We start from the raw sequence: 24,504 nt of genomic DNA, 5'->3' as shown, positions 1-24,504 counted from the left end.
CTTTAAGGTTTCCTGATTCTGGCTGAGGAGTTGTGAGATCTCACATTTATGCAGTTTACTGTAGCAGAACTCTCTCAAGTGAAATCAGTAGAACTGACTGCAAAGAGCAGGATACTTAATGAAGCACCTTGGGGACTAAAGTATCTGTTATTCAATGCTCATGAAATAAGCCTTTATTCAAAATTTTAGCCTCCCTTATTTTAACCAGTCAGGATCTCCAGCAACGCCAGCCTGACCTTAAACGCCACCTGGGCCTTACTTAAGTATTATGAGCAGGCCTAGAAGAGCCACATGCTTCTCATTCTTGGGATGTGTGAGCAGATAAGCAGCCAAATCTGTACCACACTGAATTTGATCTCTCTTCAGGCTGTCCCTTGTTTAAAAACCTTTTCACATGAATTCATAAATCCACCTGAGCTTTTTCCTTCCCAGAGAGCATCACAAAAGATTATTCCAAAGAGACATAGAAAATACTGATAAGATTTCTCATCTTTTCTAGCAATGAACTCACGGAAGATATCATTCATGCTACACCAATCAACAGCAGACACTAAAATGCTAGCTGAATACCATGATATCAAGTGTCTGCCCTCGTAATTAGTATCAAAGTCATGAATAACAAGTCACCATTTGCACATCTATGTGGTACTGAGTATCTCTGAATCAATAACCTGAGGATACTTAAATGGGATCTGACTCCACACCTCCTGTTGAAATGGTCTCTCTTTGTCCCGTCCTCCTCTGCCCCAAAATCCATCCATGTTTTAATTCCCAGAATGCCTATGCTGAGAACATTGCTAAAGAGCTGTAGAAGACCCTACAGAAAGGCAAGAAAAGCCAAGGAACATAAGGTGTGATCCTTTCAACCTTTTTCTACAATGCAGCAGGTAATATCAGCTTAAAGAAACAGTACTGACAGGCGTTGACTGTGCTGCTTTGCTTTCCACCACCTTGGCACCCCCCATGTCAATAAGGTGTCATTGAACTGGACTGCACAGTGTAAGGAGGCTGCTCTACCCTTCTGCTCCAATCTCAGCTGGAAGAAAGGATGAGGCAGGATGTCAGAAGGCACCACATATGGTAACCCACAGGACAGCAAGCAACACATGTACAAACACCAGTGTTGAGAGTGTGCTGTCCTTCAGCAGGCTTTACTGCAACCCTATACACTGCACTCCACACCTCCACTCAAACTAGTCACAAATATAAAGGAACTCAAAGACAGATTTCTCCCCTAGCTTTTTATTTACTAAAAGGTCACGAAGGAAGTGTGAATTTATCCCGTGAACAGAGATATCAGAAGCTAATGAAATCTGAACTCCATCATTGCTGTGTACATTTTCTTTTCAGTCTTCATTTTGAAATGAGCTCCCATTCGCCTTCACAGGCTACTATAGACTCCCACATGCTAGGCAAGAAAGATTTAGCAGGAAGGGTTATGCATCTCTGCCTTCTCCCCGCCCTACCAGCACTAGCAACTGTGATGCTGTCACAGAACAGCAGAAAGCTGCACAGCCCATCATCATTTTAGCTTCATCTAGCCCAACACAGACCCACAAGTAGCCCCACATACTATTACCCATACATACACAAGATACATACACTTATATATTTCAAGCAGTAAATACTGATACCAATTACAAATGCTTCATGTTCAGTCTATAAGCATGGACAAACACGCACTCACACACATACGCATACCCTTGTGCACAACTTCTTCAAGGTATAATGTACAAATGCATCCTCTAGCATGCACACAAGCACACAGCTAGCTACAAATTATACAAATCCATTTTAAAAGCATAATCGTGTACATCCCATTACTCGCTGGTGCTAACACACCGTTACAAACTTGCATGCTCATGTCTGTACCCAAACATACACCCTTCCTGACCCCCCACCTCTAGGAATGCAAGAAGCCTGGGAATCAATAACCACTTACAGCCCTTCAATCCAACACTGTCAACTTTGTTCTCCCCTGTTTACAGTGACAGACAAGCAGACTAAAGATACAGGACATCAATATGCAGAGGAGGCGAGGTAGGCACTGTGTCAGCATAAGAAGCAGGCAGACGCTGCTGAATCCAGTAGAGGCTGTTCCTGCCTCCTGTGACCAACTGAGCAGAACTGCCACTGTCCCAGAAACCTTCTGCTTTATTCCCAGGACATCAGTGCAACCAGACAGGACAGGACAGAACAGGGCAATAATCACAGGCCACTTCCCTGAAATAACATAACTGTACATAAGAGGATTCAGAAAGAATCTAATTCTTAGCTGTTTCTGCAGAAATGTTCTTGTCCACATAAAGATGTGCTACATGGTCAGTATCACACCAAAACCACTTGATACCATATCCTGCAGAGGACACAGCATGAAGCTAGGTACACTTCAGGCACAGCAGGCTGCCATTGAAATTCTCAGGGTGCTGTGCTGACCTTTTAAAGTGAATAAGCATGCAAATCCAATGCACCTGAGAGTGGTCAATACCTCTGCTAATGAATCTCAACCACTTTGCAGCATCCAGAATAACGAAAAAGCTGTTGGTATTCCCAAAGTCTGACATGAGCTCTAATCATGTATCTTTGTCACAGCCCACAGCCTCACCTGCACAACCAGCATCTGAACATCCAGAGCTACTCAGTCTCAGCCCACAGCACAGCCTCATTGTCACAATCCTGAGTTTCTCACTGTATCTATGTTCAGAGACCTCGCTTGTACATTATGAACAAATCCTATTATGCCAGGCCTGAATCTCTCCTGGGCAGAGACCAGCATTAATACAAATATAATTATGGTTGTTTAATAAATGTATGATGTCTGCCGATCTATCTCGTTAAATTAACCACAGGAGTGAATTTTGCATTAGTCATGACAAGGCCCATTTTCAAAGCTGACATTTAATATGAGGCCCCAGTACAAATCATACTTCAGGGTACACAAATCAAAGGATTTGGTGAGTATCTGTGAGGACTGAATGTGAGAAACCATAGAAGCAGTTTTAGGGGCTTGCTGCAGGTATCCAGTCTATGCAACACATTTACCTAGAGGTGATCAATCAGATAAGAAATTTGAGTCATTTTGGTGTACACAGGGGTTAGTGGGGTTGTGCTTGACCCAGAAAAAGGTTCAATGCTTTGACCTGTGGAAGCCCTTCCAATCACTAGACATACTGGCTTGATCAGAAAAGCGACCTTTCTGTTGCTCTTTCGGAGCCAGCCTGAGCTCTGCTTTCAGATTCCATTTATTTCATTCTCCCTCACTGGAAAAGACAAAAGGGCTGCTCTTAAAAGGTCATTGCAAAATTGGGGTCCAGCTGCCTACTGCAAAATCCATATGGGCCATCAGACCACAGGGAACATATAACACATCACATAGCATATTCACTGCTTTCATATTTGGTGGAAAGGTTCCTTCTACTAGCATAGGCTACCGTGTTGACTTCAGGTGCCTGTTCACCTGGGTGCAGGACACCTGAAGATTGTGAGCAAGGTACCAAGTTACTCAGGCTTGTCTATGTTGTACTATAGGGTTGTCTCCCTTCATCATTGACAACCAGTGAGGCATACATGCTTTGGGCCATCATGACATGGTTACTCAGTCCTTTTCCCTGACTCACACTCCAGCCATATCCAAGCCTATTACTCCTCAAAGCTCATAAGGAAAATATGAGGAAGGCAAAAAAATGGAATTGAAGGTATAACGTAATGGAAAAGGACTGGCAAAGTAAAGACCTTCAGAAGCGCTACCTTCCTCCTCCACTGTTTTCATGTGGAGTTAGCATTTTAAACCAAATACTCTTCTCACTGAACATTCAATTGTCTTGCAAGATAAAGTAATTTTATAAACGACAAACTTCCCCTCCAAATCAGAACAAGTCTCTGCACTTGCAATTTTGACCAATAGCTTTCCACTTCTAAAGGAATGACTACCAAAAAATAAAAATTACCTTCCACCAAAATGCAAACTGTCCTTCTGATCCTGTGCAAAAGCTAATCCATGTATCTATTTTAAAACATATTTTATAAAAAATAAGTGAAATAAGGGATCTCTAGCAGGAATAACCTACTGTAAAATAGAAAAACTTCTGTGCTTTTTTAGGCCTGGTTGCACATAACTGTAATTCTCTTCCTCAAACTCATTTGCCATATCTTCCTCAAACTCATTAAAAATCATCTTTCTCATTGTTGCTTTGTATGAATCTCTGGTTCAATTTTCTTTTGGAGTTCAGTCATTATTTCCAGCACCCCCAAAGGAAACTCTGCTTTATTCCAAACGCTAAGAAGAGGCAGGGGACAGTGAGAGATTCAGTTAGAAATGTTTTGAGAAAACTTGGAGGTTTTATCTAAACCAAAACTTCTTTGTAGGAGTATAACAGATTAGAAGTGACTTTTCTCAGGAAGAGCTGCTCAGCTCTTGGGGGACATTTTTGAAGAGACCCCCACAAGAAAGATACCATTTCCATTTGAGCTCCTCTCTCCCCTATGAATAATTAAACATTAATTACAGCAGTAGTTTATACTAGGGCTCTTCCATCTTAGGTGAGTGCTGTTGCTACTGAGTTGTAGAATGAGTCTCTGGCTCAAGGAGTATCTTATTTACACAAAATATAACAACTTTTACATGAGAAGCTGGGACAAGTTCAAGAAAGAATCGTCTGATGATCTAAGCCCTTGCTTTGAATCAGACAGACTGGCATCTGACTTCTTCAGCCCAAAAGGGTGTAATGATCTATTCTGAGATCGGTTGTTTTCAATATTTACAAGTTACTTTAAAAGGCTGTGTTTTCACTCTAGTGCAAAATGGGAATGTTTCCTGAAATATCAGAAAGTTTCAGAGACAACACCTGCTATCCACAAGTATATATTGATACTTTTCTCTCCTTAGGTGAAAGCTGCTGAGGAAGTGTTGACTATGGTGATGATGATGACAACAACAGGAAATGAAGTAAACTTTGGAGGTGAGTCCTAGCATCAGCCTGGTAAGGCTTTGGTCTCTTTAAAAGTGATCCCTAATGCGAAAAAAAAGGTTGCTGGGACTAGGTGGGCAGCCGACAGAGGGGAAGATTTCCCATTTCTGGGACAGAGGGAACAAACTAAATAGATGTGTCTTACAGATGCCAGTCCATGACAAATACAAAGGGTCCTGAAATGGAACAGTGTGTTCCCTTTGCACCTGGTCCAGTGACCTAATAAATGCCAGAGGAAGAAGTGATAAGGGGAATGAAAATCAGTGTTTAGCATCATCATTATTGAGAACGCCCAGACTATAAAGTACCATAATCTTTGGAAAGACTAACAAATTTATGGGTGGAAAAAGAAACACCTCTAACAAATTAAAGCTACTACTTTAATAAATATAACTGTTTAACAATGCTATCAATGCAATAATTCCTATGATAAAGTTCTAGAGCTTATTTTCTAGTTATGGCACCAAATGCTTTCTTACTGTTTTTAGTACCAACTACCATGAATTTTTACTTTTTAGCTCCTTATATCCGTTTCCAACATTGCACTGGCTGCTATCTGTTTTCTCTCTTTCTTTTGTTCAGAGACAATAGGTCTATGCTATTATCCCTCAAAATATTATTTTCATCAGCCACATTTAGGAACACGACCTTTACTGTTGTTTACTAGTATTTCTGAATGTAATGAGTAAACAATTGGTGCTAACAAATAAGAAACTGAGACTGAAACAACTGTCTGAAATCTGTCTCACTGTAATCAATCAATCATGTAGATTTTTCATCAATATTATGCTTCTCTGCCCTCCACACTCTAATTATTGCATTCTCTTTCCTGCTAAACCAGGATCTGTTTTAGCTGAATGCATCCTCAATTCTTGATTAGAGAATTGTGCCTTTTGGATACATAACAAAATCCTTTTAAAAAAGGACTCAATTTTTATTCATAATACTTCTGTATATTTTTTCCTCTTGTGGTCTGCTTTACTTATAATATTTCCTCAGGCCTGGAAAATCGGCCCTTATTAAGGAAAAAAATATACATGAACACATGTTAATAGACCACTGTCCTCTCTCCATATTAAATGCAACTGGGTCATGATCACGGGTGTCTAGGTAACCACAAACTCCCACACCGAAGATTAATTCATGCTGTCCTATAATAACGTAGTCCAAAATAGAGTTACACTGGATACAACATCTTTTGTGTTAGAAAATAATAATCTGTAATGTTTGGAATCTAATAGTGTTTACTCCTGCCACATGCAATCTCAGGTATCTCTCACCCAAACTGAAGTCTATAGCTACACATTTACTTTTTGTGTACTGAATACAAGTACTCATGAGGCAACTTATCCCATTTTCTAGTTTGATTCAGTGTGCCAAGCAGGGTCATTTCCTAGACTTTGTCAGTACACCTGCAAATACACAGACCTGAATTATCAGTAAATAAAGATGTAACAGACTGCCGTTGCCTCCTACCCCAAACAAACATGCTTACTGCCCTTTCTGTCCTTCCCAAGCAGGGAACAGACTAGATTCTGAAATTCCAGAAATGTACTTTACCTAGCAGGTTGCAGTATGACCAATTACCTTACACTTTATCAGCAAGATCTTTCCATTGCTCATTACTCAGATGTTTAACGGTAGTATGTAGATATTTGTGAAAAATATTCCTACTGCAATTTTTCCCCCACTGGTTCAATTTCTTTTAGACAAGCTATTTGAGTTTGAACTGCATTTATTTTCATAGAGCTTGCTTCCCCCCAACCCCTTCAGTATTATTTTATTTTGCTTTGTGAAAGATTAGTTCTCTTCCTCTGAAGCACAAAGCTCCCTCACACATGGGACCCTGCGACCATTGCACAACAAGACTCAGTTCTCCAACAAAGCTCTTCTGCTCCACATCAGTTATGCAACCAATGGCTACCTTTCCATCTTCACTTCCTTCTCTTACAGCTTTAAAAAGCTCTCTGACAAAATCACCAAGATTTTTGTCTTTCCTTTTGATCAGAAGCCTTGAAGAATCCTATGATATACCACTCTGCACGTTTCTCTGCTGCGTGTTCCCAACAAGCATTACCCAAATCTGCCTTTGCATCTTAGTTTTTTGCTCTAGGCAGAAAATGCACTGTTACATTACACTTTTGTTTACTCCTCTGTTCACTTTTCTGAGTGAGGCTCACTTATGACAACTACTAGGTTGAAAATACCTCAATGGTTTTTGTTTTACAGCAAAAGGCACTCAAAGATATCCTTTTAATTCACTATATGGCAGTAGCTGTCTTCAAGAGTATCTGAGAGAAGGATATCACACAACATCAATGTTGAACAATCCCAAATTCCCTTTCTTCTCTTGGCTATAAGTAACCAACATATTTTTTGATTTCTATATTCAGCTTCCTCATGTCTGATCCTTCCCCACTTATGGCATATATGCAAATGATTTCTGAATTGTCCCTGATATCTGCATTTCCACCGGTTGTATGCTGTGCTGAAATGGCTCTTTCTAGACCACGTATCTTCACTTGTAGATCTCCCACCATCTGGCAGCATGTGCATCAAAAATGTATTCCTTGGACAAAAATTAGAATTAGCACATCCAAGGCAGATCACAGCAGCTTTTTATTTCATCATCCATATGCAGTATACAATATAGGGTCTTACCTAAAGATAAACCACAAAACTCCAAATTCCATCCAAAACTCTCCTGCTAGGCATATCAACTTCTGTATCAAGAGTTTATTCAGCATAAGCATACCCTTACTTTACAAGTGCAAGCTTATCACATACAGAAGAACATATTTCTGCTCTGTTATTCAGAATTAAAGTGTTTGCAATTCAGTTTGGCTTAATTTACTTTAGAAATGAGCTAAGCCAAATTTAATTAAGGCCACCTTAATTCTGCTTCAGAGTGTTGACATGTAGCTTAATGTGGTTTAGCACAGGACTCTCCACTTGCACCTTCAGCTAATTCAGAGGCACTTTCCTGCATGTTCTGATATAGGCAAACTATTAAAGAATTCAGCCTGTTTAATTAATTATCAAAAAAGATTGAAAGGTGACTTGGTTGAATTGTGTAAGTACCTTTAAGAGAACAAACTGCAAGTTACTAAAGGTCTCTCTACACTAACAAAGAAAAATAACAAGAATGCAGCAGAAAACACCAGGCAGATGAATTTGAATTAGAATAAGGCAATAACATTTAACAGTTACTGACCCCTGGAACAAAATACCAGGGGACCAGATAGATTTCCAATCATCCGATGTTCTCAAATCCAGTCTGAATGTTTTTCTACAAAACCTATTTACACAAACACAAGTTATTGAGCTTTGTACAAAGCTGCCTGGGTGAAACCCAAAGGCTTATGATGTGTAAGAGATCAAACCAGAAGAGCTAATAGTCCCTTCTGACCAATAAAACTCCATGAATTTGTGATTAAGATTCTCTTTTCACTGCCTAATACCTTTCCCAGCAACTGCAGCCTTCCTTGCTACAGTTCAGGCTGTGTCTGGACATGGCAGTCAAGAGCAGAACTAAGCCTCCTTTGCTCTTCCTGACATCTGTCAAGTCTTCAGTCCAGGCTTGAGGCTTCTGCTTCTGATTCCTGCTTCATACACCACTGCATGCATGTATCTCATACACGAGCAACGCAGCATTCTGGCCCTCTCTGCTACTGTTGATTTGGGATCCACTAGTACCTCCTTCCAGTGCCTGAAGGCACAGAAGGGGAGAGAGGCAGTGGAGCTGTGCTACATAGAAGGGACACTCCTATTGTCCTCAAGGAGCTGTGATAGAAGCAGACTCTCCAGGTTGTGGGCTCGTGCAATACCCACCTAATCCAGCTGGAAAACCTGACCCTGCTCAGGGACAAACCCACTGCATGGCACACTCTGCAGACATCCATGTATTATTTATGATATTTAGAGTACCAGGCAAGGGCACATATTATGATTTAAGTAAAAAGAAATATCAGTACCCTGTCAGCGAGGAAGGAATTTAGTACATTCAAGGCAGAGGAAAAACAGTCAGTCCTGGTATATTGGGATATCTGAAACAAGTTTTGTGGTAGGAGGGGAAAAAAAAAAGAGGAGAAAAAATAACATAATTAGTACAAGAGTTTAGCACACATGAAAAAAAATCAGGAATGGAAACAAAAAGAAAGTGACCAAAGAGACTAGAGCTTAGCGGAACTAGGATGTATCTATAGATTTTGCAACTGTAGAGAATGAATAGACCACCTAATTTGATTTTAGAGGAGACCAGACCAGGGAAACTGGGAGCAGATAATAGAGGCACAAGGATAGAGAGCTGACAGACAAAACAGACTGGGAACTACTGCACCTGTGGGAAGTGCATCTTACAAGGATACAGAAACCAGCAAAGGGACAGAACGGAGAAAGCAGCTCAGATTTCAATACAGCGTTTACATTTAATGTTGGACAGCATATACATATTATAGACATCAACTTGTGGAATTCACTGCTGCAGAAAGCCCTGTCCGAGGAAACATCATGAAAGGGGATGAAAAAGTGCCATAATTATTCACAGAGAACGTAACTCATCGTGTCAAGGTTGTGATAATAATAATCAAGCCCCATGCTGCAGTGTATGAAGTGGAGGAGAGGCAGGTCAGGCTGGTAGGATTATTTCCATGTCTTAGTGTAATTGATTCAGTTGCATTACAGGCTGGTTTTGTTCTCTTCTGAGCCGTGAGGAACCAGCCTCTGTATGACGCGGGTTACCTGATTATATGGACCAATGGTCTGATCCGGCATGGCAAATGTTACGATCCTAAGAGGAGAAAAATCAATCTTTGCAGAAAATCCTGTGTGTTAAAGACTTTGAAATTTAGATGCTTCTAAAATCCATGCAGAGTGAAAGACAAACATGGCTCCTTTAGCCTGTGCTTTTGCCACCTCCCCATTCTTATTTTCCATGCCTGAGGAGTTTGTGATTAGACTAGGAGCTTCATCAAAGGGCAATTTTCAGCTGCCAAATAGATTTGTACAATAAATCCACACGGGGCCAGATTAACAAGCAAAAGAGGTGTCAGAAATCAAAAAGCTAGCTGCTGTAATTCCACAGAAAACTTGAAAGGATGATGTGCAATGATATTTGGACTTCTGAAGGGACACCACTGAAATACTGCAGTTAGTTTTCATTAGGAATGTTGCTTTTCTATCCCTTATCCTTCCTAAGAGTTTTTTCTTTAGCAGACTGAAATCCCACAGGCATTCAAGGTCATGCCATTCAGGATTGCTTAGTGGGCTTCAAATAGAACAGTAACGTTTCATCCAGAAAAATCACGTACGTGCTTGTTTGACTGTAATTGTCTGATTTGTGTCACCCCTATAATATTTATGGTAGAAAATTAAAAATAATCTTTAAGCATCTACTTTTCTTCTTTTCTGTAGTTTTCTATTTGCTCTAATAATTTCTACTGTGAATGTACCAGATCCTCACCTATATGCATAAACTGACTAAATACAATTCAGAGATTAGTCTGACCACAAATTGCTAGTCATTTTCAGCCTTTTGGCACTACAAAGGACTGTTTGACTTCTGAGCATGGCAGCACTGATTTTAATACTGGGAGAGTTTGTTCCTCCTTACAGCGCATGGAAGGACCCACTCCCTCGGTCACGAGGTGACAGCATCTGCTATCCCTGCATGAGTACACCGGTTTTGTTTGTTTTCAAATGGGGCCACAATAACGGTGTCTTGTCATCAGAGTGAAAATATGCAGGTCAGCCATCGAATCGTATCTTGTTCCCTCACAAAATGTAATCTCTTCTCCCTGCAACCTTGAGTGCAATTGCAAATGGATTTTTTGCTTCAAGCATCTAGGTTGCCCAGATCTGTAATGTCAAAAACTGGGATTCTTCCACCTAATCCTGCTCTGTCAAATTCCGAAAGATGGGTATGACAGGATACTTGCACTTTTGATTCCCTTTGTAAGGAAACAGTTTGATAAACCCTCCCTTGCCTTAATAAAGGGCGACTACCAGCTAGGAAATTCTAACATCACTAGAAAGTGAAAGGAATGTAGGAGATTGCAGGGATTTGTTGGAACAAGCCCTCCAAGGCTGAGTCACAAACAGAAGGGGTGAACAGCAGAGCTAAGACAACGGTTTCAATTATGTGATGGTGGAAAGTGGTGGGCCAAGAAGGAGATAGACAATTGCTCTGCTTTGCTGTTCTGCAAGCCAGCCATGTCCACTGAACCTCAACAGAACTGGATACCTCCCAGCTTTGCAGAGTCAGATCTATTATGATCTCACCCCATCGTAATTTTCTATCGCGCTGTAATTTAACCATATGGCATGGGACCTATTCTCCAGTTACACAGCCAGTCAGCACCCAATGATCTATCAACAGTAGAGACAAGGAGTTGATTTAAGATATTACTTCTGCCAAAGGGCTGCAGATTGGGCCAGGCTGTCTGCTTAGGAGCTGGAGAAGCAGACGTCCCTTAGAGTCAACTTTGTAATTGGTTCCAAAAGGCAGAGAAGCTAAGAAATTTTTCACTTCTTTGTGGTTCAGGACCATATTTTCATCCTTTTGTAACATGTTTTTACCAACAAAATCTGGGTTAGGATATAGCACCTGTATTTTCTGCCAAGCCATGATTTGCATCCTATTTCATAGCCTGAATGACTAAGCAGGAGAGACAGAGAAATGTGATTTGCATGACACTGAGGTCCTAAAATGGGACCTAAGATCCCATGTTGTTCTATCTACAGCCTTTTGTCCATTCCATTTTATGCTAATGTTATCTTCAGCACTCTTGTTTCTGCAGATATATAGTGGGGTGTCTTTACATTAAAGGAGAAGGAAACTAGGGAAATATCTATGCACATGAAATGGCATGAGGACAATGCTCTTGAGCCCAAGGTTATCTTAGTTGCTAGGACTTATCCATGTCAGCCTGAAGCATCACCTTGGGATGCCTGTGGAGAGTTCTCACCCAGGACTAAATAATTTGACTCAATATAGCCTAACAGGACCAGAAAACACAGGTTATGTGGCTACAAACCAAGAGACATGGAATTTCAGCCTAATCTCTGTGTTGCTCTGGCAATTAAATACCATAACGCACATCTTTTGGCACCATTAATAGGACTGCCATCTCCATACTACAAAGATGCATCGCCCCTGTGTGAAAATGCTGTGTCAAAAGCTTAGTCTGGGACTGAAATATCTGGAAATGCCAGAGATCAGTCCTAACCTACACTCTACTGGTACACAAGTACTAACCTTGGTGGGAAAGTTCAGAACAGAATCATGCAGCAAGCTTAAAAGACTAGCTCTGTGGGAATAGGCTGTGATCTGTCTTCCCTATGGCTCATTCCCACTAGAGATGCCTCAGACTCAGTTTGAGGTGTGTTACACTCACCACTGTGACAGCACTTCTGTACAGACTTTCCCATTTTGTTTAACCAAATGTCTGCAGTTAGAATAACTTTATCCTTAGTCATGTACTGGTTGCTAAATCTGGTGCCTCTCCTGGCTTTTATCACAGTAATGTAGCTGGCAGAGGTACTCTTGTTTCCTTCCAGACAGGGTCTAAGAGGAAGGGAACACATTCACAAGCTATCCCCAGTGCATTGATAACACATACTTCCTTCCAAGGCTGTCAAGGTCTCTGGAACATCTCTCCAAAGCTAACTATCCAAATCTACCTTCATATAACACCACCAGACTTAGCAAGTCAGATATACAGCTGGCTCAACATCTCTGGAGAAATAGTCAAAATAAAACATAACAATTAAAATTAGTATCTTCACCCATGAACCAGCTAGCATCAGTGATCATCTTTTGTCATACATATATTTTTAAAAAATCCAATATATCATTCCTTGGGTACACATCAATAATGAGAAGGACTAAAATACTGTTTCCCGATGTGCCCTGACAATTCTTGTGTTGGGTTTTAGTGCTTCCTGAGTGCTTTGGGGACAGGGAGGCTAAAGAAAGCTATGAGTCCATTCTTCTTCATTAAGTGTCATTCTCTGCTGTTTTTAGTAACTATGTGAGTTCAAACACAATGGCACATACCTCAGTCCCCTAACATTTGAATCTTTCAGCCGGGGAACAGGAAAGAAGATGGCCTGAGTGACAGCTGAAACCCACTGCAGCAGGCACCAGGGAGGACTTTTTCCAAAGTCCGTTTCAAGGCAGAATTCATGGGACACCTCAACAGAGGGACTAGTGCACAGTATTTGGTAGGCAATCAGCCCTATATCTTGAAAGAGATAAGGAATTACTCAGTATTCCTAAGAAAACATACGCTGTCCCGTGCAGGGACAGGAGGTGGACTTGATGATCCTTGTGTGTCCCTTCCAACTCAGGACATTCTATGAGTCTATGGTTTGTACAGCAGCAAACTCAGTCTACTGGATTAAGAGACCATTGCTTTTCCAGGCTCGTTCACAAAACATTTGGCAAGCATTGGAAGAGGGGCTGAGTGTCCCCAGCAAAAAGCTTCGAACAGTCACACTAGTGCCAGAAAACAGGTCTTGCCCTATATAGGGCTAAAAAAACCAAACCAGTTCCCCTGCCACCCCAAAACCCAAACAAATATGAAATAAGCCCTCTCCAGAAATTATAACATGAAAAACAACTCTGCTCAATTATTGTTCTCTTCCAAAACACCAAGGCTGGGCTGACTGTGGAGTAGATCAGGAAATGGGAAGACAGCATGGACACCTGAACTACCTTCTCGCAAAATTTACGGACTTTTAAGTGCACATAAATGGCCCTCCATTCTGGCAATATTGAGCACCTTCAACAACAGCAACAAAAAAGTAGTGAATAGAAATAACACCCACAACTTTTACGAACAAAGATTATATTTACATCTCGTGGTTTTGGTCACTCTTGCCTTAATACAAGTGTCTTATTACCCATCAGGAAAAATGAAAGCAGCCAAGATAGTCTTACTGAACAACTCCAGCTTCCTTGGAGATATAAGGGGCAAAGAATCCCTACAAAATTCTCCCAGTTCTGTGATTTGCTTTCCCAAACAATCCAAGAGAGCCAAAGTCAGCACACCTTCAAACTCCTATTGTATTATGTGGCACAAACCAAACAGATCCGAGTACAGCTAAGCATGTGATTTCTGAGTTGGCATTCTGTCATTTAATTAAAACAAACCAACCAACCAATGAAAAACACCTAATGAGGGGAAATCCTGCAGCAGTTCATAGAAGAATCTACAAGTCTCCAAGGAAGACAAAGACCCACTATCTCCTGATTTGTTTGCTCAGAAACCCTTTCACTCCTCTTTCCCCACGTCCTAAATGCCATTAACCCTTACATAGTTTTATGAAGTGATGACCACAAACCTAAAATTTTAAGTTAAAATGTCTAACAAATTGAATCATCAATTGATTAGTGCAAGGGGTTGGTGGAAATAAAAGAAGCAGGAAAATAAAGCAAATAGGATGCAGACTTTTGCCTTGGGTAACAACTTAAGGAAATAGAACAAACAAAATGCTTAATTTGAACCTTCAGTTCTTAGATTACTATGTGGTAACTATTTTTTTCTATACTTTTCTTGCTGTTACATCTGTTTCCAATTTGAGCCACTTTGGACCAGAACTGGAAGGAGAACTATCAGAAAGAAAATCATTCTTTCGTATTCTCAGCATCTGCTTTTGAACGAGATCCCCAGAGCACAGAGGGTCAGCTAAACACACATTTTAGAGATGCTTTTTCAAAAAAACTTTCGAATGCTTTTGAGACTTACCCATTCTTAGGAAAAGCGGAAGCTCTGGGGGAAAAAAGAAATCAGAAATGAGGAAAAGCCTGTCAGACTTGCAAAGATGATATAAGAATTTTCCAGAAACGTACACCAGAAAGCATAGGATATATCTATTTCTTTGCTTTTTTTCTGCAAGAACTTATCAAATATGCTTTATGGCAAGAATATTACTGAAACCATGTTTGTTGGTGGCTGAATACTGGCCAGAGGCCAAATTAAAATTATTTGTAAGTTTGTGCACCAGACTTCCAATTACAAGAACAATATACATCTTACTGGAGAATAAAAGCAGTATTGTGTGACCTGCAAACTCCATCAAAACAACTCAATGTCTGACTATTAACTGAAATAAACTGCTTATAAATAAAGCATACATAAAAATTCCTCACAGAAATTTGGTAAGTAATCTTCAATAGTAAGGAAGATGATGAAAATATTTCATTGTTTATAGATAACTATAAAAAAAACTAGTGCTGCAATTCAGTGGACAAATCATACATGGGTAACAAATTGGCTAATTTGGGCAGAAACAGGACAAACCAGAGAAGTCCACCTCTGAAGGAGCAGAAAGAGGAAAGGCTTTCATCTTGGCATATGGCTCTAGTTCAGCCACACTTCCATGGTAAATCGCTGGTTCATCACTCATTTTAAATAATTCAGCCCATGCTAGCCAGGTTAAAGCGGATGGATAATGTCAGGTCTTCCAATCACACTAATTCTCAACACTTTTGTTCAAAAAGGACATTTTGAACCACTAACAAGAGTGTCTTATGAAATGTATGGCCCTGCTGCTTGGTGATAATCTCTCTGCTTCCAGTGTCCCTGCAAAGGGATGGCTTTTCCTTCTAATCAAGTCTGATGAGAAAAATCGGGGCATTCAATTCCTCTGACTTAGAAGCATTGGACTGGACGGGGTGGGGGTGGGGCACGTGTTTGTGGAGGAAATCTTTTTTCTCAGCTCTCCCAGAGGCTTTCTGCAAAGAGGGATCCATATCACTAGTAAAATCTCCTTCAAAGGGCACTGTCAAGATATCTGCAATAATTTTAAAACTCATTTGTTACCCCTCGTTGTTTATAACCCCTTTGAAGCAAGAAGCTAAAGTCTATTTCCGTTAGTACTACATCTCCACCAGGCACGACATGCCAAGGATAATACTTTTCCAACATAGCATGTACTCACAGAGCATGAAGCTGAATTTTTGAGATTTGCTATATTACCAAGACATATGGTTTGGAACTCAGCTGTATATATTAACTTGTAGGATGATAGATGCAGTAATGAATGGAAGAGCGCAGTGCAATACACTATAGAAGGGCCATCATTAGAAGGTCAGGTACAAGGAATCAAGAAGAAAGGTGAAACAGTGTAACACGATAGAACATGGTAACAGCAAAGAGATATGGAAGTTTAAAAATCAATCACACAAGAAAATTGGGAAAATATCAATATATGTGGATGGAGATTTGACTCTTCTCGGGCCATGACTGTGCCTGATTGTACCTATAGTCAGTAGAACCTCTTACAGAACAGCCTTGCATTCAGTTGTTTAAAAATCAAAGATGAGAAAGGGTTCTATATCCCACAAAAGGGAAAAGGCAATTAAAAAAAAAACAAACAGAAAACACCAAACGACCAAATCACCACATGGTGAGCTGGAGGGGTAAAAGCTGCAATGAGGGAACAATGCAGACTGCTTTCACAGCGAAAAGGAATTATAAGCAGGTTTGGGGTTTCTTTATTGGTGGTGGTTGGGGTTTTTTTTGTTCTTTTTTTTATAATTTTTTTTTCCTCTTTTGACCATAGGGCTGCAAACTGACAGCAGCAGGAGGGAGAATTCCCATCAGAAATTGGCTGCTTTGTTTTTAGCAACTTTCAAATGGAGACACTGCTCCTCTAAGATTGAATTGGGCAATCCAGACAAAATGAAAGAGAGTTTGGATATTTTTTCCCTTTCTTTTCTTCTTCCTTAGTTGAACAAAACCTTAGATAAGATCAATAGTTTCTTTAGTTTTATGTTTCACTTCCTTAAGGGTAGTTGGCTTATTGTGTTTCCATTGATCACGCAGACAGGGAAATTCGACAGAGATAAACCGTCTCTTTTCTCCTCTCATTTCCGCCCTCCTCTCCATTTGAAATCAAACGACTTTCAAACTAGGCTGGGGTCACTATTCTTTCCATTTACATATCAATAGTACCAAATTCCTGCGTTACCTTTCACTCACTAAACTGTTTTAAAATATGAAGGCTACATTTCAATCCAAGAGAGGCCACACAGGTTCCTTGGAAAAGCTCTAGCAGCATTTTTCTGGACTCTATCAGAAAAAATAGCTTCTGGTTTAGCTCAGCCCTTCCTCGACATTGCTCTGTGGTGATAGGGGCCACACTCATCAGCCTTGTACAATTAATATTCTAACCTCTTGCAGCCTCTACAAGGCTTTTGTTCTCTTCCTAAATCTTTTACACAATCCCTATCAGATGTGCAACTCCAAGCAATGTATCTGTGCTCATAGCCAGCAAAGCAGCTACTTGAATGAATTACTTTCATCACTTACAAGCAGGAGGAAAGCTAAAAACCAGGATCCGTGTCTGCTGTGCTCTATTAGAACTTTGGCCACTCATTTGCTGAACGATGCTGGACTTGGGAGTCTCTGCTGCATAACATGAGGTGTTTTAAATCCTAGCTGCTGCTTGTACTATACTTCAAGGTACAAAACTATCAAAAACATGAGGGCATGCTTGTCCAGGGGAGATTCTGGATATATCCCTACAGGGAGATTAATCCTATGCAATTAAGAAACTGAGTCTCTTCCCAGTTAAACACAAATCTACCAATCCAAATACCAGAAAGCTCTAAATACGATGCTGACATATCCTGCCTGAGCAATAGTCGCAGTCTATTTTTTACACACACATCAACTCGAGGGTCCAAGAGTGAAGAACTCAGGCTGAAGTCTCCAGAAAAATGTGACATCTTGTGTGATTAATTTCCAGTTTACACAAATAATTTCAGTGCTTCCAGATACTAATGAAGTAGCTTTGGCTTGATAGATGGAAGCTGAGTATTAAATGGTATTATGCAACGAAATCTTCAGCTCAACCTGTCAAGCCCATACGCTAAATAATCCACTTGTAAGAACAAGCAAACAAGCAAGCAAGAACCAACACTAAAGACTACTAAAAGGGAGAGGAAACAGCCTATTAATATCAATTATTTGAAAGAGATAGTTTAGATATTTATATGTAGCTCCAGCGTAAATGTCAGCATAAGAAATTTTATTCCATTTTGATACTAATAAGTTGGGTACTTAGTGTACTCGGAAAAAATGAGTGGAAATACTGTAAAGCTGCCTGAATTGGAGAAACTGCAAAAAGTGTTTGTATTATCCTTATGATGAAGGAATGAAGAAGAAATGCTCCCTCATGGGAATATTTATGTACCCTCCATATTTGAGATGAATGATAATCCTAAACAAAGAAAAAAAAAAAATATGTGACCTCATTAAATAACCCAATGATCCAACTGGGACTCAGCTTTTCAGGGTGTTCAGAACTGAAATTTCAGAACTGCTTTACATCTTACAGACTTCCTTATGGGCCATGAGAATATTGGATTCTGCCACTAGTGACAAGCCCTCATAAGTCAACTTGCTTTTGCCCTCAGTGGCTGCCTGTGGCCCTGAGCAGTGATGAAAAAGAGGGCAAGAAAGAATGTAGGAAATAATGTCACAAATTTTAAAGGATTTCTTTAAAAAAAAAAAAAATCCTGAACCATCTGCATTAGGTCTTTCTGCTTATTTTTGGTGACTATTATATAATGCAGGGCCCCTGTAGATGGCATAGTGCTTAAATGCAATATCTGAATGTGGCATTTAATGTTCTCTTCCTACTATTAAGCCTCTGATGGCACAAATTAAGCAAATTTGGGTTAAAGACCTCACAGATCTTGAAGGAGAAGGAGAACAAATCATTAGATATTGATATAATCTCATGAGTCACTGTTTTTAGGTCTTAGTGTGGTTATCTAGGAAATGAGTGAAATCCTCCTCTACAGAGATCACTAGTTTTGTCACTGTCTTCAGTCAAGGTAGATTTTCTCCCACTGTCTAAAAAAAGATTCAAAACTGCTGTCTTGACCTGTGGCGCCCATCAAAAAAACATTAGCACCTCTCAGAAGTACGGAGTGTTAGATGTAATGCCCGGGGCAATTATATTCTCTTTCTTTAAACTGTCTACTGTTTTTTTCCTTCTGCCTTTCCTGTCTTGGAATTGATGTGTATATAGTAGAGCATGGTTAAAACAGCAGCTGAGTACTTCCTGGCTACATTCTACAGAGAGGTAAAAGGATTAGTATAGAGCTTCCAAAGACAATAATTTGAATGTCTTATTAATTAATTGTTATTTGCAATAATGGCTCTTTCCTTAAGGGTCTTTTAGGATCCTTAACCGCTTATTAATGCCGTATAGATAAGGATCGCTCCCTAGTGGGAGAAATGGGGTGGAACACGGAAGCCTTTCAATGAAAGCAACAGGTCTGGGAAAGGAACAAGAGAAAAAATTCACCATTTGAGTCAATGAAGAATTATGATCACTCAAATGCAATTACCAGAGTTCATCCTGTATACTTAAAAAGTGCCAGGAGATCTCATAGACTGATGTCTCCGATGCATTTGGTATGAGTACAGCCCTTCCTACCAAGACTGGAACTTCATTTGATGTGGAATCGGGTTCGTCTAGATCACAGTCACAGGCATACTCTGAGCTCAGGGATAGCTGTCAAAACTAGCCTTAGATTAGTTACCTTTGGCTGTCAGTAACAGGCAACTCCAAATGCACAATTCTCAGTGCAGGCTCCTAAATTTAGCCAGGTGAATGCTCAGGTAGCTAGCCTGTACCAAAAAGTTTGATGCCACTAGTATTCAAGTTACTTACCTTAGAACTAGGCTCAAAGGCATCCATATGACCTGCCATTGTATTCTTTACAACACTGTGAATGCCCTTATGAGGATAAGTGCCCTGTATCGTCTCAAAAACACTCCTTCCTTTGGCTCAATGCTTTTGTCTCCAGACAAGAGTTTGTTTTTATTTCACTGTTGAACAAAACCTCAGAGCAAGGACTCTACTTTCCTGGCATGGAAGGTAAAAGAGTGAGGGATCATGGAAAGATTTCACTGAGGAAAAACTCAGAAGCATGGCTATATGGGTCTGGAGGGAGCAGACAATGCTAAGCATCAAGACAATGGCTATTTCCCCTGCTTTACCCTTCCAAGCTCATGAGACGTGCATTAGGAGGAGGGTGGCACAGTGTTCTTTGAAATATTTACTCACCTTGTAGACTCCGTGGCTGCAGCCACAGTACGTGCTCTCCATAGTGTAGCTCCTCAACACACCCATTTCCTTCCATACCACCACCCGGGCTGTCGACTCCCGGGACTTCTCCACCAGGAAGCTGCAGCTGTTCATGACAAATGCAGGGGCCACTTTATCCAGGATTTTAGGAAGAGTCTAGGAGAAAACACCAGCAGCAATAAGAGAATTAATTGAACAGATGTGCATGTGTTTCTGTATATGTGTGTATGTAGAAACTTTTTTTTTTAATGTACATATCACCAAATCTATCTGTAGACATGGTTACCGAGACCTCCAACCCTGTGAATTCCTCATATTCTAACATTTGTTTCATCGCAAAGACTAAAATGCAAAATATCCAATACACTTGGTATATCTCACCAAAATCAAACATTTTCACTCCCAATAGTTTGGGACTGCTGAAGTCACTTACAGAGTTTTGTTTTCAAGCAGCTTTGACATTAACCTACACCTTTCTGTTGTGCTGCCGAAAGGGCTGCAGTCATAGTTCAGTACCTGATATTCCCATTCTCCTCTCTCCAGCTATGCTATAGCTCCTCCCGCCATGCACCCATAATTTGACAAGGCATTCAGCTATGGAAGGAGTTTTGTCTGAACCTAGCACAGAGCAGAGAAAGGGGATATGTATTCTCACGAAGGTCACACATAATTATATGAAAATAGAGCTCAAAATTTAACTAATTTGCATTGTGAAACAAACTAAGATATTCTCATCTGTGTCCAAATGATGTATTTTATACACTTCATTTAGAGAATCACAATAAAAAGTAATCATGAAAACCCAGTAAAAATTATACCTTAGCCCTGAGTGATTTTCTTGTTCTGGAAATCATATTTCCCAACAACAAAGTCTATAAACACTCCTAATACACTGCAGTATCAAACACTTCCATCAGCTCATTGGCAACACTTAGTTCTCACCAAGTCAGTGCTAAATGCGTTACTTTTACAGCCTAAAGAAACCATAAAAATACTGGATATGTTAGCACTAGGTGTGCTTAACGTAGAAACTGGACCTTTAGGTACACACGCACATTTACACGCATGTGTGTACATGCGTGTGTGTGTCTAAATTTCAGTGCTGGTATCCTAACCACAACATATGCCGAAAGACCATTTGATCCATCTAGAGAGGAGTAAGCAAAATGAGGACACTCATTATTTCTTTGCTGACAGCTTAAACATCTGAACTGAACAGAATCATATAGAAGAGTTCCTGCTTATTGCTAATGGCATTTACCTTTAAATCTCATTCAGTTTGGGTGGTGAAATCCAACCAGCTAATTTCACTTTCCAATAACAATCAGTTTCACTGACTGATTCTGAGCAATTGTAGTTCCGTTCTGTTGAGCTTTACTTCATGGCACTGTATGGGAATATTTGGTTTCATTGAAAGTGAAAGAATAATGTCTTTTCCTAAAACGTGTTTGATGTGAATTATAAATCTTTGGCCTAAACTATTTTGCAATACCTCCTGCAAACAGCTTAGCTGCACACATCTCTAATAAAAAAGTAATTTTCATTTTTCAGTATATTCTGTCTACAGCTGTCAATGGACTTTACCAGTTCTATAAGGTGCAGATCTAAAGATCTATAAGGTCCATTTTTCAGATGAGAAAACTGGAACAAAGCAAGAGATTGCATTTTAAACCTGAGACCACTGTGAGCCTAACTCTTAAGTCAGGACCTCCAGTGTGCTACTAACAGCCACAGCACTCCCTTCCCTGTGGGCGTACTGAACAGAGGAATCTTGAAAATTGACTGCTTGCTGCAGACTAAGCATTCAACATTTCTGGATTATCTTCAAACTGTTATTTGCTGCATGGGAATCACAAAATAGTATGCTTTCATGCAGTGCTTCCAGGTTTTTCCTGGATTTGGGTTGAACTGGAATTTAAAAAAAATGCAGCAGAGCTATATTACCCAGATGTTTATAAGCCTCAGCACACTCATGAGATCCAGTTAAACTCTATGTGAAGGTTCAGATAGTTTTCATTCTGCACGTATCTAAACCAGCACACAGATTTTTTTTGTAAATATATACTATCAAATAAAATAATCAGACCCCTAATCCAGTTTAGCTTTTTAAAACAATTGAAATTATATGCATAATCAATCTTTTACATTTAATTAAATAAAAATGCTGGCAGGTAACAGTAATATCTCTGTACGCAGGACTCATTTAGGAACATTAGCAAATGTCAATTTAATATTCTTTTAATTTTACCAGTGTTCACTGGATTTCACACTAATGGTTCTTCTCTACTTATTCTTTTCATTAATTATCTTTCAATAGTATATTTTGAAAGGGTGGAAATACACCCTTTTAAAGGACGCCTTAATGATAACGCAGCGGTGTGACTGTTCCCTTTCTTGCACACAGCTGGATTTAGCATGTACAGCAGCAAAGGAAGCTACTCCCCTCACACAAAACCCTGTCCATAAACTTCCAACCCTATTAGGAGAGAATGGAATTATAACTCTTTACTGATGTCCCTGCAGAGATTGCTGCCAAAGGGGCCTGGAATAGCTATCAAAAGGACAAATCTTCAGCTGGACTTTGCTGCCAATGCAAGTTACCCAAGGCCACCAAATATTAGGAGGTAACAAAGACTCTAACTCCCGTATATTGCTGAGTCTATGACCTATGAGGCAAAGGATGTTCCAAAACCAACATCACCTTAAGGTATTTGGTTCCTGCTCCTGGGGAGAAAAAGCAGTCACGGAGGCTGGGTTAATCCCCAACAACCTACAGGAGGTTGGAGAGAAGCCTGTGCAAACAGTGCGAGGAAGCAAGCCTGAGACAGCAGCGACTATCTGCTGCAGTTTGCAACTGCAGATGTGTTCTCCTATATACCCGCTTTCCCCAACCTAAGAAGGAAGAGGGTGACCCATCCGCAGAAACTGCAGCAGGCACCCATCTCCTGTTTTGTGCAAAAGAGAGGATTTGAACCACAAAAGTCTTTCTTACAGGATGGCTGTAGGGTATTCTCCGGCAGCCTCGGAGCCTCGCTCCTGCTTTCTTCATTGCAAATTCAAGACAGGATCCAGATGCTGAAAGCAGCATTTGAATTCTGTTTGTGTAACAGCAAACCATCCTCAGCCTTTTCAAGCCTTCTGAATTCAAACACAGCAAAAAGATGTCCCAACTGTAAGGACTGTCCCTGCCTTCTTTGTGAAAGAGAGTGTTTGCCACAGGGACCCCTCACGATGAACGCTGAAGCACTTTCTCCCAGTCAAGTTTCAGTATGCTGTGTACAGTCCCATAAGATGAACACATAAGATGTGGCATCCTTATGGGAGGATAACTAGTATTTGTGCTGAAGTAGCAAAAATCATACAGACATGTGAACTGAAAAAGGCTTTTCAACTTTTCAGGTTGGAGTGAACCAAGCTATACCTCTATAATCAGTTTAAGGCCACAATTAATGCTTTGTGAAATTAACATTTTTAAGACTGTAATTACAGCTTATAAAGTTCTTTTTTTTTCCCCCACAGGAATTTGTCATTTAAGAGGAAAATGTCATCTAAACAGACACACCAAAAAAAAAAAAGAAAAAGAGAGACACAGTCAGGAAACCCAGAGGACAGTTTGATGAAAGAGACATTCACATGAAGTAGAAATAAAACAGTCTTTAGTATTTGTCCTTTCTAATTCCAGAAAAATTTCCCTAGCTATGACACCAAGCACTTGCTGTGGAGATAACTCCACTATGTTAGATCAATTTGATACCTGTTGAATTCTCTGGTGTTTTCAGTGGGACCAGAAGCATTTAGTGATGAAACAATTCAGCTGAGCAGGACAGGGGTACACTGTCATTTTCCCAGTTACCATTACATAATTCCTATTTATTTTCTTATTATGGTGGGGTGAGGAGACAAAAGTGTATGTGTATCTAGAAATTATTAAATACACAAAAATATGGCTTTCCTATTAGTCTGTAGCCAAAGATTATAACACAGCATCTTACTAAAGTGAAATAAATAGGGACCCATCTAGCGACAATATTCTTGCAATATCTGGTACGTAAAGATATTATGCATGATTTGAAACTCTCTGGACCATTACTTCTCTGGAGTAAGGGAAGTTTGCAGCCATCTCCAGAATTTGTGAGCTGGCCTTGCCTTAACTAGCTGCGTAGGTGCACATGCTCATCAGTAACTGCAGAGAGCAGCAAAGTGGACCCACCCTGTAGCCAACATCTTCTGTGATAACCGCTGTGTCGACCGTGCAGCCTGCTTGCCACAAGGTCTCCTTGATGCTGCAGCCATAAACAAACACGTTCTTTTTCTGGGAGTGGCCGTGGTAGTCACAGAAAACCTAGGGAGAGGGGACAAAAAAAATTTAGAACAGGAAAGATCTTGAGCATTGAAAAAGAAAAAGCTGCCTGGTTATTCATAATAA

General features: G+C 40.2%; 1 protein-coding gene across 1 annotated transcript in view; it reads right to left on the bottom strand.

The window, feature by feature from the left end:
* AGBL1 (AGBL carboxypeptidase 1) overlaps window positions 1–24,504 on the bottom strand; it is a 270,761-nt gene that overhangs the window by 106,261 nt on the left and 139,996 nt on the right. Inside the window, exons 19-20 of the mRNA XM_064456203.1 lie at window positions 24,289–24,420; window positions 20,058–20,234 (exon numbers count right to left, since the gene is read on the bottom strand). Of these exons, the coding sequence (XP_064312273.1) occupies window positions 20,058–20,234; window positions 24,289–24,420 (309 nt within the window). The remainder of the gene's footprint in view (window positions 1–20,057; window positions 20,235–24,288; window positions 24,421–24,504) is intronic.

Source organism: Phalacrocorax carbo, chromosome 7, assembly GCF_963921805.1.
Source record: "Phalacrocorax carbo chromosome 7, bPhaCar2.1, whole genome shotgun sequence".
Taxonomy (NCBI): Eukaryota; Metazoa; Chordata; class Aves; order Suliformes; family Phalacrocoracidae; genus Phalacrocorax; species Phalacrocorax carbo.
The sequence above is the reverse complement of the archived record's forward strand: the minus strand, read 5'-3'. Positions and strand labels throughout refer to the sequence as shown.